The sequence below is a fragment of the Bombus huntii genome, chromosome 8 (assembly GCF_024542735.1).
Source record: "Bombus huntii isolate Logan2020A chromosome 8, iyBomHunt1.1, whole genome shotgun sequence".
NCBI lineage: Eukaryota > Metazoa > Arthropoda > Insecta > Hymenoptera > Apidae > Bombus > Bombus huntii.
In genome coordinates this window covers 5,908,392-5,922,258 of record NC_066245.1, presented here as the reverse complement: position 1 = coordinate 5,922,258, position 13,867 = coordinate 5,908,392, and the positions used below count along the sequence as shown (strand labels likewise).

Below are 13,867 nucleotides of genomic sequence, written 5' to 3'. Positions count from 1 at the left end.
TTTGAGCTCGTTCATCACAGTTCGGATTTCGAGTAGTAAATACACAAATAAACGACAATGTCACATCTATAATGATTGTTTTTACATTGACTCTTTTTTTCTTTAAATGCTAGATGCTATTATGCCGTTGGTGTTGATCGATGGACGAGAGAAAGTCTAATTAAATTTTATCAAGAAATCGATCTGTCTTCATAATTTTATGGAACCGAGTGGTCGATCAACAATGCAACAACTCACTTGCACCGTAAGTTTAAGTCAGATTTTTCAATATATTTAAACGATTACGCAGTAAATGAAACTTTTTTATAAAAATACCGAATATGTTTCTATATTTAGAGATCCGTACTTATGAACTAAATAAAGCTTCAGTATCAGGTTTCTTATCGACTAATCGACTAGAGTTGAATATCCTTTTGATTTAAAAATATAGCGAAAATTTGTTCTCCTTTTATCACTTATTCTTAAAATTTACAGATAGAAAATTAAAAACGAAAGGAAATTAGGCATATAAATTATTAAAAACTTTTGTGAAACGATTTTTTTAAGAGAAAGGTGGGCAAATACGTTTAGTTCGATTAAACATAGTTGGCTCTTGCGGCGCAACAAAAGAGATTCAAAGCTCCGCGAAAGTAGGACGATTGTCTGGTAGGCCTGCTAGGCCTTTCGTGGCTTTGGTTCCATCGATGCATCCGTCTGCCGTTGGGACGGTTACCCCTACTTCCGGCACTCTGTAAAGCCGAGTACTTTTCTGGAAACAAAGCGTAGAAGAAATTTTCTTAGCTTTGAAAATTTCATAAACCAAATATATAGTCGAGTCAATATTTCTTGAACGAACAATTATTTAATGAAGGAAAGGAAGGGATGATTTTATTCGCTGGAAGATCGAGTCAATATACTCCTAATCGAAGAAATTCTTCATAAGATTTTTTTTTAAATTAAAAATGCAAACAGCACTGTATATAACGAATTTTCTTACGTGATACCTAAAAAACATTTCTCTCTACTCCTTTTCATTTGATATCTTTCTTTAACTTATTGACATACTAATCTTTTCGGATTAAATGTGCAGATATAGATATCTGGATAGCATAGGTTTCACTGCAATTTTTATTCAGATGGTTCACAATTGGGGCAATTTTTCCAAGTCCGCGATTCTCACTTATCTGGCGAGCTGAAAACCATAGTGGGGTAAGTCAAGATTTTGAAAATTTGAATTTAGTCACATATTTCAATTCTCACAAGTCCTCTCTGCAACGATACATTTTCATGACTTAAAAATATAGTGAGTTATGTATAACAATATATGTAAGGCATTATTTTATAAAAAAAGAAAATAGCTGCGAACTGACTTAACATCGCTATGACTAAGCATTTGTGAAGTACATAGAAAAATGAATAATACTCAACTAGCAAACCAGTTAAGTTAAAGAGAATAGCCACAATGTTTCGAATCACTTAGCAGATAGACTGTCCGGTTGTATCGATTTTCATAATGTACGGCTCTCGATGCCATTTTTTAATATCCAGTACTTTTCAAAGGAGCTTTCTTCTCTGAAAGAATATCATCTTCAGCGATTATACCCTGGGAACGTATTTTAGAGTGGCGAGAAATGAAAACGCGAAAGGGAGAAAGATTGCCGAATAAATTATAGCGAAATGTGATGTAAGCCTTCTTAAGCGGGACATATCATCGCCATTAGTCCGACAACGATCGGAAGCGGTGCTATTTCATACGATGCCAGGCAATACGGAAAAATCGTACGAGCTCGTATCGTACTACGATGAAAAGACGACTTAACTCTACCATTGCTATGGCCGCAATAAATTGCGATGCCTGCTCGCCGAGATCTCTTCGCGTTCGACTTTGCATTATCGTAAAATCACGAGTGGTTTCATCGACTCCGAGAATCTCAGCGATAAAATATGTTTCGTGAAATTTAAGAGTGAAAAATATCACGCGAACCTTTGTTCGCTTTGTTATTTCGCGAATTGTAACTTAAATTTACTTTATCAAGGGACAGTCTTCGTAACTCATTCTCATATTTTTCTTTTCCCGTTCTTTTTCTCTTCCATTCGACACGCAACAAAACTTATTTCCAGTTACCGCAGGTGGCCTTTTTTTTTTCTCGGAAAATCGTAGTTGAAAGTGAATTCCTCGCGTCCTTGACCCCGAAAATTGCACTCCACGCTTGATGGCATGCGACAGACGATACATATTAATTTTATCAGCAGAAATGGAGAATCCTGGTCTAGCTACGGGTCACCATAGGTAAACCATACCGGTAAACCATACGAAGGTTTACACGATCTTGTCTATCCAGATTGTTTCGCAAATCGTGACTTAAATTGCTTTATCGGTTCGCGGTCGAGCATATTTCCCTCTCTACCTTTGATTTTCCCACCCTATTCCCGCGCCTAGCGAATTCTCGTTTCCGTGGAGAACGGAGGGAACGCAGGAACGAACTTCCACGTTTCCATCTATCCTTGACCCGAAAGCTCTGTTTAATGTTGAATAATACTCTCGCGTTCTCCGTAGCTTTTATGTATTTCTGTGTTTTGTATTTCTTGTTTACGCGCTTCCACCGTATTACATTGACCGGGTTCCCGTGGCTCGAACATCTTTTGGAAATTTGTAAAAGCTGCGCATGTGTCTTGTTTCCACGTCGGCAAAGTCTTCCGCCCAAGTATTTCCACTCGGAAATAAACCGTGCGTTCTTTTCTATTCGCGCTCCGCTTCCTCCCATCTCGTTCCTCTCTCGTATCGTTTCGCGCCGTTTCCCCGACGAATTTTCTCGACACGCCGCGTGCACACAACACCACTCGACCTGCCCTTTTACGAAATTTCACCCGGAATCACCAACCAACCGCGGCTGTTCTCTTATTCTACTTCTGTGACCGCGCGTGATCTTCCTTAAACCTGTTCGTAACGCGCGTTAAGGGAAGTTTATGTTCTGATTCGACCTTGACCTGGTTCTTGTTCAATGTCAAATCTCTCTCTCTCTCTCTCTCTCTCTGTTTCTCTCTAGTCGTATCGTTATTCCCTTGATAAGCAGGCAAAGTCTCGAATTGACGCTTAGGGGATCGAAGATCGTACATGGTAATTTTCGTGCTATCTCTCTCGGTCCTACCCCTAGTGAGACACAGGGGCGCATCCGAATTCGCTCATTATATCGGCAGATAATTAAGGTCGTCGTGTACTATCGTGACTGAGAAGTGAATCGGTATTATAGCTTGATAATTCTATACCGAGCTTCAGCCTGTTTAGAGCTAATACGTTTGTTCCGTGGAATCAATGGGAATTGGCAGGAGCGAGGAGGTAAGACATAGCCAAAGAGACGAACAGAGAGAAAAGGGAGATTGTGTTCTCCTTTGAAATCCAGACCTTGGCCTCTGGAGTAACCCGATTAGAGGCGGTTGAATAGAGAGAAGTCGCGAGAGAGCAGTAGAATAGGAAGAAGGATGGACAGTGAAAGTAAGGTCAACAAAGCAGGAAGAGATATTAGAGTGGCAAATAGAACGACGAAGCGTTCGTAGAACAGCGTAATCGAATTAACGGACGTGGCGCGTTTACGTTTCGAAGTGAATCGAGTGAATATGCCGTTCGATTCTCTGCTGTTTGAAAAACAGTTTAACCTGCCCCTTGGAAAATATCTCTCCGGGCGACAAGGGCTTTTATCTTTCCGAAAAACGTTCTTACCGCGTGTGCGCTCTTTGTCAACCAATAGCGTTTGTAATATTATCCCCTCGAAGCGTACACTCGAGAAAAATTCGAGCAACCCGTGAAAAACGAGTGGAAATATACGCAGGGAAAGAAACGGGGGCGTTGCGAAATAAAATTCTATAAACGAGAGACAAGGGAGGAAAAGGGGAGAATGGTAAACAGAGAATACGACGGTACCTATATCGCCACCCGACTGGGGCATAAATTCTTGCAGTTCGTTCATCAAGCCTCGAATTTCCTCGGAGTCCTTTTGGATGCTGCACAATTCTTCCTCGTAGAAATCCGGTGTGATCTGCTTACAGAGGACTATCTGCGAGATCACGTTGCCGATGTTGGATGGCCCGGCTCGAGTTTCTGTAACGAGAGCAAAAATAGATCTGCGTTGGTCGTTACCATGGCTGTTTGCGAAGAAAAAAAAACGCGCGACGTACAAATAGACTGCAATTTAAGGGTGTAAAGATGCATAGAACACGCGAATATATAAGAATATACGAGATTATCCAAATTACGGTACTCGTTATAAAATTATTCTACCTACTTCAATAGGTGAGAAGAAAAATAGGTGTAGTTTCACCTACGTTAATAAGTGAAATAAATATCTTCTTGGATTCTGTTTCAGCAGTCACGCTTGTGAAATATGAATTTCTATAAAAATCCGCAGTCTGCGTTCATATAAGTGTTGGACCCTTTAACAATGGGGAGAAACTTTATATATATACACATCTTAAATGTCTTCGTATATGTACCTATGTATAATATTTATATATAGTTGAAAATATTCTTTTCTTTTTATGTGTCTGATAATAGAAACGGAGAAAATCTCGAGGATAAAGAGATAATACTTTTCTAAGTCGTTTATTCTGAATTAAATTATCTTCTTTCGGCGAATACCTTTAGATGATAGATAAAACGTATGTAACGCGTTTATCGCAAGTAAATTTACGAACTGATAGGATTCTTTATTCGTTAGAATGTTTAACTCGTAGAAAAATATAGGATGCTTAGAAAAGTTACCGTAATATTCCGTCATATCCATCGGCACGATGCGGATGAGGTTCTTACTTTTGCAGAGCTCGCGCAGGAATAATTGTACAACATAAAAGAGCAGCATCAAATTTGGGCAGTCAACAGGGATCCCGATATCCGTTGTTCTGAAAGCAGAACCCATTCGTAGGCTTATTATTTTTTGTCGTCCCAAGTTTCCTCGTTAGGGATTTCGTCATCTGACCACTTTTTCCCTCACCAATTATTACTTCTTCTTTTTCTCTTTGTTCGTCTGCGACTTATTTCGTAGCCAATAATTCCATGACCTTTCATCCTACGTTCTACCAAGCTAATTACCCGAGAAACACGATTATTAACATTTACAAAGACTCGAAACACGTCAGTCGATAGAATGCGATAAAACGTGGGACGTGGAGTAAAACCTTTACGCTATGATTGTTACATGCGAAACAAAATAAATTTGATATATTAAAAACTTAGTTAAAACACCTTTATTGCTGCAAACGTAGAATGTTTAATACCGTTTCTGTAAATGCGACATGAAACCAAGCGGTTCATTACGTAACGAGATTGTTTCGTGTTGGTTCGCGGCCAGCCACGGAATTTCTTCTTTTCATTGCGAACAGGCGAGACGTAATGTGAGATCGTAGAATTATAACGAAGTGCACCGACGTGGCGCGTTCAACAATCCTCTGACCGTAAATTTCTTTTTAAATTGTGCAATCGCCACAATGGAGCGCAAGGAGTTAAACAACAACTCCTCGACAACATCTCTCTCCTTGACAGCATGTATTTTAATTGCAAAGTTACAGATAAATTGAACTGCAGTGATTTCAGTCTTTATATCGATTTTCTAAAAGCAAATATGCGATAATAAATCATTTTTCATTGCTAATGGATAAATCTTGTACAAGTATTTTATTGCTTAATAAGTTTTTTATGGCTACGTTCTATATTTTCGAATTATAAGTTCCCGATTTTAATGCAAGCGATGGTATTTAACAGTATGATATAGATAGTATATTTAATAGCGTGGTGTTTGGTATAGCAATTTAAATGTATCGTCTGATAATTTCATAAATTTGAGAAAATTCACGTACGTTTACTAAAAATTAAAGTGTTCAGATATTTATGAACTTTCGTTTCCACTATTTTTATAAATAATCTGTGAAAATTCACGTACATCAAGCTGGAATTCTAAAAGCAAGTAGACCTAAATGTAAATAATATATCGTTTTGCTTCGATGTTTACGAAGTTTCGTGGAAATCGTTGGAGTAATACCCTTTAAGGCTTTAGTCTCACGTTTTACTCTTGAAATTGTAAATGGTTTCTGCGTGTTCTCGGCTAACTTTCAACCACAATTTTTCCAGGGCTGTAATTTTAGTATCGCAAAAATCTAATAATCCAGTTTCTTTCTTTTCAATGACCGTTTATATTATGATTTACGTCAGCGGTGCCTCGCATGCGCTTGCTATTTATCGCTTAATTCCCTGGCGGTCTGTAAGTAACGCTTAACAACAAACTTGCTTGATATCAAGAGCTATAACAGCGAGCGCGATTACCAGATGATGAACTCGATCCTCTTATGTTGCCACTCTCGTTTATCGCTATCTCGTAGGCAATTAGTAGGAATAAATTTTGAAACGAGCGCAGCGATCTGAAAGGGGAATCTACGAATGATACGTGATTTAAGTTGAAACCCGCAATTTATGCGTACACTGTGATCTGCATCGATTAGTGGTATCAAACGGAATTATGCATAAGCGTTCCGATGTAATATCGTTCATTGACGAAAATGAATACACGTGCCAAATTTCATTGAAAGAAGGAGCAAAGAAAAAGAAAAAAAGAAAGAGGAAAAAGAAAAACGAATGAAAAAGAAGGTAAAAAAGGTGAACGTTTCCGTGTTTCGCGTAATCGATACAGAAGTCGCGTGATTTCGTAAGATAAGGTACGAGATAGGCCTATTACATGGCACGGAAGTATTGGAAAAGTTGTTTGCATGATAAATTAGACGTTCGGTATGTTGCTAAGTGCTTCATTGTGAATCAATCATGCTTTCAGCCAGGCTTGATATAATTTTTAATTCCTTTTCTTTTTCTCCCTTTTCTCAGCGTACCCAACTTTCTGATAATTGTATTGCGTTTCATTTTCGCGGAATAATTATTTAAGTAACACTTGATCGCGATTAGTGTGCGTTTGACGTTTAAAATGTAGCAGAGTTTACGCAGCAATGTGTTACGCGAATGGAAATGGGGGAAACGGAGGGCGAATATTGTGTACACGATGTGTCGCGCCATAATTAAGCAATTATGTAACGAGAAACGTATAATAAACGAATATGTAATATCCGATAATCTAACTGCAGGTAAGGAGTTGTTAAAGCCAGGTGAAAATTGATTACGAATACAATTTAACGGGAATAACAGTTTCTATTAAAACCAACAAGGATTGTCGAGCAATGCATCGTGCTTCTATCGAAGAAATTACCAGATAGATGACTTTTCGGACGTTTGTAATTTTGCAAAATTTATTCGACGAGTCGGAAATTCCGGCTGTTTCATTCGTCTCCTTGTAAATCAGATAAGAGGAGAATTAATGAGAATGCAGAAGAGGAAGAAATTTGTGAAACATTTAACTTTTCATTAAAACAGGCAAACTCGCGGAAGAGAATTGTTCAAAGGTGACGTCTGAGAATGTTTGGAGATTGGACGTTGGTCATCGTTCTTTATATCTTCTTTTCTCTCTCTTCTTCTTAGGAAAACCAATCCCGTGGAATCGATAACATTCTTTGCAGCACAGTTCAAAGTAATAGGAACTTTCGTGACGCTATTATTTCACCCTTTCCCTTATTTGATTGTAGAACGCGATATTTCCTTGTGATGCGCGGTTTGATTACAGCAACGAAAGGAATTTTGATATAAAAATACCAAATGGATAGCTTTCGCTAGTATAGAGTCGATGACCCTCGGTTATACTTGTTTCAGGAATTCCGGTTGTCACACTAGGTCACCCAGAGCCTATTCGATTTTCAACTACCTGCTGTCCAAAAAATAGCAATGATATTGAATCGAAAAAATTTGGGGATATAGTTTGAACATCCTAGAATATGCTTTGACAGAAAGAGGTTAATAAACGAAATGACATCATTCTTAAAAAAAAAAAATTTCTAGCTGTAAGCTTAGAAAAAAAAGATATTTTTATGAAAAAAATGTCAATATTTTTACGTTTTGACATTTCTGGCTGAAGATTTAAGATGATGCTTTTAAGATACTCGAAGGGAAAAAAGTAGTTTTTTAATACACGTTTCAAAAAATATATTTACTTGACACATCGAGGATGCATACTTATTGGATATATATCGAGCAATTTTTGAACAAGAAAGGCGATGCAGTTATTTGAAAAAATTAGTTTATTCACACACATACTCGTACGAAAATTTTTTACTTCAGTAAAATTTACTTCAGTAATGATTGACGAATGTACGTGAGATTTGCACAGAAATCAAATATGTTCCACTGTAATAAAAAATACGCTTGAGTCAGCACGACGCTAAGACGTAACTAACTTTGGAGAGTTGCCACAAACTTACGGAATTCTTAGCAGCTCGAAATACTTCAAATTGATAGCAGATTGTAGACATAGCGCCATTATAAGCGACGTCTTGTAGATATTTCTTTACAACGTGTAACTGTGGGTCACCAGAATCCATAATGATAACCGAGGGTTAAGAATGATTCGGAAGCGCGATAAGATTATCAGGGTAATGACGAAAATGCGAGCGACTAATTTGACTTTAAAAAGCCGTTTAGCGTCGTGCTTAAGAGATGTAATTTGGCGAATAAAACACAACGATAAGTGCGATAAATGGCAGATTTTTTGGATTTCCTTGAAATGATACATTTCCGAGTCTCACCGAGGAAAATCTTTGGTCATATTGCATCGCTGCATCAGAAGCGGTGAGTACCAACGTACCAAACCACAAACGTGGTAGCAACTGTACGTACATATACGTATTGACTATCGTGGCTGGTTTGCTTCTGTTATAGCAATCTATTTATCCCGTTAATTGGAATCTCATTAACCGGAAGCAATTCGAGTTCGCTCCGCGCGATGTCTTCGTTTAACGCTCGTTTCGGAGTAATTGACATAAACTAGTTAATCAATCGTTCTCGGTTTCCCCCTTTCTTTTTATTTCTCTCGACTTATCTTCCAATTTCTGACCTCCCTTCTCTACCTGCTAATTAGCAAGTTTAACGGCTTGTTGACACGGTAATTCTTCCGTGAGAATTTCGTACGATTCGAAATATCGTGTCAAGGACGTAAATCGTTTTACTTTTTCCATTAAATATTTCTTTTATTACTACCCGTTCTGGGAAGCAAGCGAGAGAGGAAAAAAAGAAGATTGTGAAAAGGTTTACCATACCTTCGTACTTGTGGCAGTATGAGCTGGGACGTGTTTCTACACGCTTCTACGCAATGTCGTCGTAATCTCCGAATTTTCTCTCGAAGTTCCGGACAGTCTCGTGGTTGGCCGATGTTTATCAGCAGATCGCGGAATTGCGCCACTTGGTTGTTGATCTCTTGAATTTGCTGCGAAATAAAACCGAAACTCGCAATTAACTCCGTTTCCCTGGCATTCGTCGCGAGATTCGCGAAGTATCGGTACCTAAGTTTCTTAGAATCGTAAACCGAGCATTTTGTTACACGACCGATGATTATTCCACGATACATCAAGTAACACGGTGTTACTGTCCGTTCGAACGATCGTTTTCTCATCACGGTCTACGCAAAACGAGAATACGTGCAACTTCGCGACGAGAAAGAAACGTATTATCGTCGGCTTTAATCCAAATAATATGGTAGACTCGGTGTTCTAATAGTAAAATAAATAGCAATAAATTACCAAAAGAACAGCCTTCTCCGTTTTCTCGTTCTTGTCATCTTGAATTTGCGTTTGAACTTGAGACTGGCTTGCGGTATGAGTGCGACTCTGAATGTTGCTGACCGACGGTATTGGCGAATCCGTCATTATTTCGCTCTAATGAGTACCGTTTGATTGCTAATTGCCACAAGGCAATTAACAATATAGCCGTACGATATCTGCGAATGCTGCAAGTTGTTTTCTACGTAAACACTAAGGGAACACCGTAAATACTGTGCGTTTTATAATATAAATATTTTATAATATCCGTCTGGGTAACAAGGATCAGCTTTACATCGATACGAGATTCCATCGGTTTTTCCTTTGACTTTGAAGGAATGACTTAATCCGACGTTGGTTTGGAACAAAGAGTATTGGAGAACGATCAAACACGCGAACAACATTTTATACTGAACGCCACGACGAACGAGATTTTCTTCTTTCATCAGGATTTTCATAGGAGATGGATCGACGATATTCTTATCGTTAAATTAGGAATATCGAGCGAACGATATTCACACGATCTGTATTAGTCGAAATACAACCGCACGAACCGCTGACTGTGAGCTGCGAACACAATGTCTCTTCATATTCGGGGTAATTGCGGTTGGCTTTTGTCTTGTTTCCAGGAAAATTATCGAAAATACTGCTTCTGATTGGCCACATTCCACCGTAACACGAATTATGATGAATGATACCGATGCAGCCGGTGGCAATAGATTAAAACGATTCACGACGCAACCAAACGGTCGACGATTGATACAGAGTTCCGAATCATTCGTGTTTGCGACGGCAGATTGTACGGGAATGTGACATAATACGTCAATTAATCGAACGAAGCTTATTCTCAGATTATGAACCTGATAGATGTGATCGTGCTTCTGTATTTTCACGAATTCGTATCGATATCGCGATTGTATCGTGTTCGATTTTTGTTTCCCCTCGATGATAGCTTTGTCTTCTCTCCGCGAAAATTCACGTGAAACGAAACGCATGAGACACGTACTTGTCGGTCGAAACGATCGCGTTGCACGCGTTTTTTTTCGTCGAAACGATCCACATATTTCTCGACATCGTTTACCGAGATTCGCGGAACGATATGCGCGCCGTGCCAGCACACGCGACAAACTGAAACGTGGGTTTTGCTCTCGAGCTCTTTCACTGCCGCGATTCCCTCTTTAAGAGCGCATGTCTGACTTGGCTTGTCAGTCTACTACTGTAGTATACCTATTACATATCTTTTCTCTTTTTCTGTCTGTCTGTTTGTCTGTCTCTCGTTACATTTATCCACGCACACACGTACGTACGTATGTGTGTCGTATGGAATTTTTAGTTATTTAACGTAAAATATTTTTACTACGCGTAAAAGATTCCTCCACTATGACTTACGGAAAATTTTAACTTTACGTGATTAACATGTTTCGCTATTTGCCCTTTGTATTGAACGACAGTTTGATAATGATCAGTTTTCTCTGTTCTTATGTAACTTGCCTCGCCTTTGCTCTTATACGGCTGTGTATGTATAGCAGGAGTGAAAAATAAATACAATACAGCAGGAAACGATAACGCGATGCAAAAAAATTACGCCGTACCATATTGTACGGTAAGAAAGGAGCAGAGAGACGGCCTTTATGCAGAAAGATTAGGTCTTCGGTCAAAGAAAAAGTTAATACAACATCCGCTGTACCCGAACAAAATCATAAAACGTGAGTGGAAGACAGTAATAATGCTTCAGTCCCTTTCATCTCTCTCTCTCTCTCTCTCTCTCTCTCTCTCTGTGTGTGTGTGTAAATGCGTATTCTTTGAAAATATCATTAAAATGTGTATGGATTTACGGTTCTCGAAAATATCCAATTTTTGCTCTATTATTCGCTAACACTTGTAGCAAAGATGAATTTCCGCTGTTCTAAGCGAATTTTTAATTAAAACGCGCTACGAATTGTTCATTCAAGATCCTGTTTTATATAGGAAGTAATTACCCAGAGAATTCGTATTATTAGCGAAAGGAGTCTCGCGTGCCATAGTAAATACAGTACAGGGAACGTCGAGATAAAAGCAGACATTTGTGCGCTAGCAAACATTGCGCTAAACACTGCCATACTGTTACAAACACCATTTATGCTAATAGCGTTGACATTAAATCGGATAGAAAAGTTTTTGCGAAAATGTATTGAATTACGTTCTGTCTACTTCTTCGTTTGAGCAATTCGGATTGACAATCATGTATATCCGATATATCACGTATACGATAATTATCACGATGATATAGAAACAGTAAATTAACATAATTTTCGATTTCGAAATGACCCGTACGTTGTTATCCATTTCGTATGACATTCAATTTCTTCAATCTCTGTTAGAACAAACGATGAGAATATCGAAGGTGGCAGGTAGATTATAACAAACGGAATATATCAGATATAAAATGATTTCGAATGAAGATGATATACCTTATATAGATTATTGGTAATCGAAAATCAGATCCTTTACCTTTTATATCACTTCATTTCGTTATTATTGAAAAAGCTAATTGGAAAACTGATTGAAACAGCTTGCACTTATCAGCAGAAACAATTAGTATTAATTAATTGTAAATAATTTATGTAATTATAATTATAATATTATTTATAATTATTTTTTTAATTATTATTTATAATTATAGTATTATTATAATTATAATTAATTTAAAGTATATTCTTTATTGAATCACTTTTTCTGTACAATCTGTGCTTAAACTGAAAGCAATTTGCATGTCGAGAGTTGGTCACATTCCAATTATTAGGAAATTACCAAAATTTGGGAGTCTAGATAACAACAACTTTTTAATTTATCTCCTGTCGATAAAATATAGCGTGAAAATTTGTAAATCCGTTTAATTTAAACAGAAAATAAAATAAAGGAAGTTCGATGTAAATGTACGAATTTGTTGTTAATCGTATGGCAAATAAAACTAGCATCCAGAGTTTCGTTGATAAAATGTTACGCTCCAGAGACCAGTGCATAAGCTTATCCACAGGTTGGTTGCCTGACTCGTTTCGCATTATACTACTGTACGCCAAACTCGTTTCGTTAGTACACTTATAACTTGTTACCCTGCACAAATATCAAAATCATTTTAAAGCCGAGATTAGAACATCAAGTTCTAGTATAATCTAGACTCTGCGATGTTCCTGTTCTGAATTTAAAAAATTGTACTGTAAGTTGGAAATACTTTATCCTATTAAATTTTCGTTTCATTCAGAGCACGAATAATAGGTTCTTACAAGACGTCACGTAACGGTCAGTGAATCTATTGATAACTCGACAATAGGATCTTCACTAAATTGTCACATGAAAAACAAAATAGGACAAGGACGCTTTCAGCTCTTTCTTAAGGATCGTTTCTCTACGGCTGACTTGTTCGGCACTATGCTACTACAGCCTTTACACTCGTTAAAGATGCACAGATTGTACGAAAGGGAAGCGACGATACGATAAAAATATAGCAATATAAATATAGCGAACAACACAACGAGGTAAAAACTATATGTCATGATCAAGCTTCGAAAACGTAGAATGACTCTAATATATCGATCGGTTCCATAATTTTTATCAGCTTCTTAACGATCTACTATGGATCCTCAAATTCTATCGCTCTCTTCCTTCCTTCTCTTTTTTCTTTTTATCTCTAAGCGAACGAAATAAAGCCAAGTATCAAATACAATTACGAAAGTAAATGGACGATGATGAGCATGAAACAAAGTTTGTGCGATTCGTATGTAATGTTAACACTATTTATATGTTTTACGAAGTCTATGTACGTGAGGTCTAGAGGACCACGTAACGAATTAAGACGTAGATACGATAGATAACATAGATCAGGTATAGCACTAAGAGGTAAATGCTATACATGGTAACTAAGAATATTCACTTGCGATCGTGTCCTTTTAAAAAAAACCAACACCCTCTGCTCTTCCGATCCAAGACGCTGATCGAAAGCAACTAAACGGTTGCTCTTCGGAGTAACAGGCATACCTGCGTACGGAATGGAGGGGGCGAAACTGTGTCGTTAGCAACAGGCGCGATGAACTGACAGGCCAATTTCGCGTTAGAGCAGCATCACCGGGTGCATGCGCGATTAAAAGCACATATCAAATCATATAGCTCCGCGCTATACTGATAAAGTGAAGGATTCTCTTATCGATCGACCCGATCGCTGTACGACTACCACGGGATC

At 38.0% G+C, this 13,867-nt stretch overlaps 1 protein-coding gene across 1 annotated transcript; it reads right to left on the bottom strand.

The window, feature by feature from the left end:
- On the bottom strand, positions 1 to 13,605 carry LOC126868854 (uncharacterized). The gene is made up of 5 exons (XM_050624799.1): positions 9,634 to 13,605; positions 9,154 to 9,320; positions 4,736 to 4,872; positions 3,899 to 4,075; positions 1 to 748 (listed from the first exon to the last, which is right to left on the bottom strand). Exons 1-5 carry the CDS (start codon positions 9,757 to 9,759, stop codon positions 576 to 578), a joined length of 780 nt encoding a protein of 259 aa, XP_050480756.1. The 5' UTR covers positions 9,760 to 13,605; the 3' UTR covers positions 1 to 575.
- Positions 13,606 to 13,867: the final 262 nt, after the last annotated feature.

Excerpts from the sequence above, each read along its gene's own strand:
- LOC126868854 (XM_050624799.1), bottom strand. The coding sequence starts at position 9,759 with ATGACGGATTCGCCAATACCGTCGGTCAGCAACATTCAGAGTCGCACT. Across the intron at positions 4,076-4,735 it reads GGATATGACGGAATATTACG|AAACTCGAGCCGGGCCATCC; the intron begins GTAACTTTTCTA and ends CTCTCGTTACAG. Across the intron at positions 749-3,898 it reads CCAGTCGGGTGGCGATATAG|AAAAGTACTCGGCTTTACAG; the intron begins GTACCGTCGTAT and ends CTTTGTTTCCAG.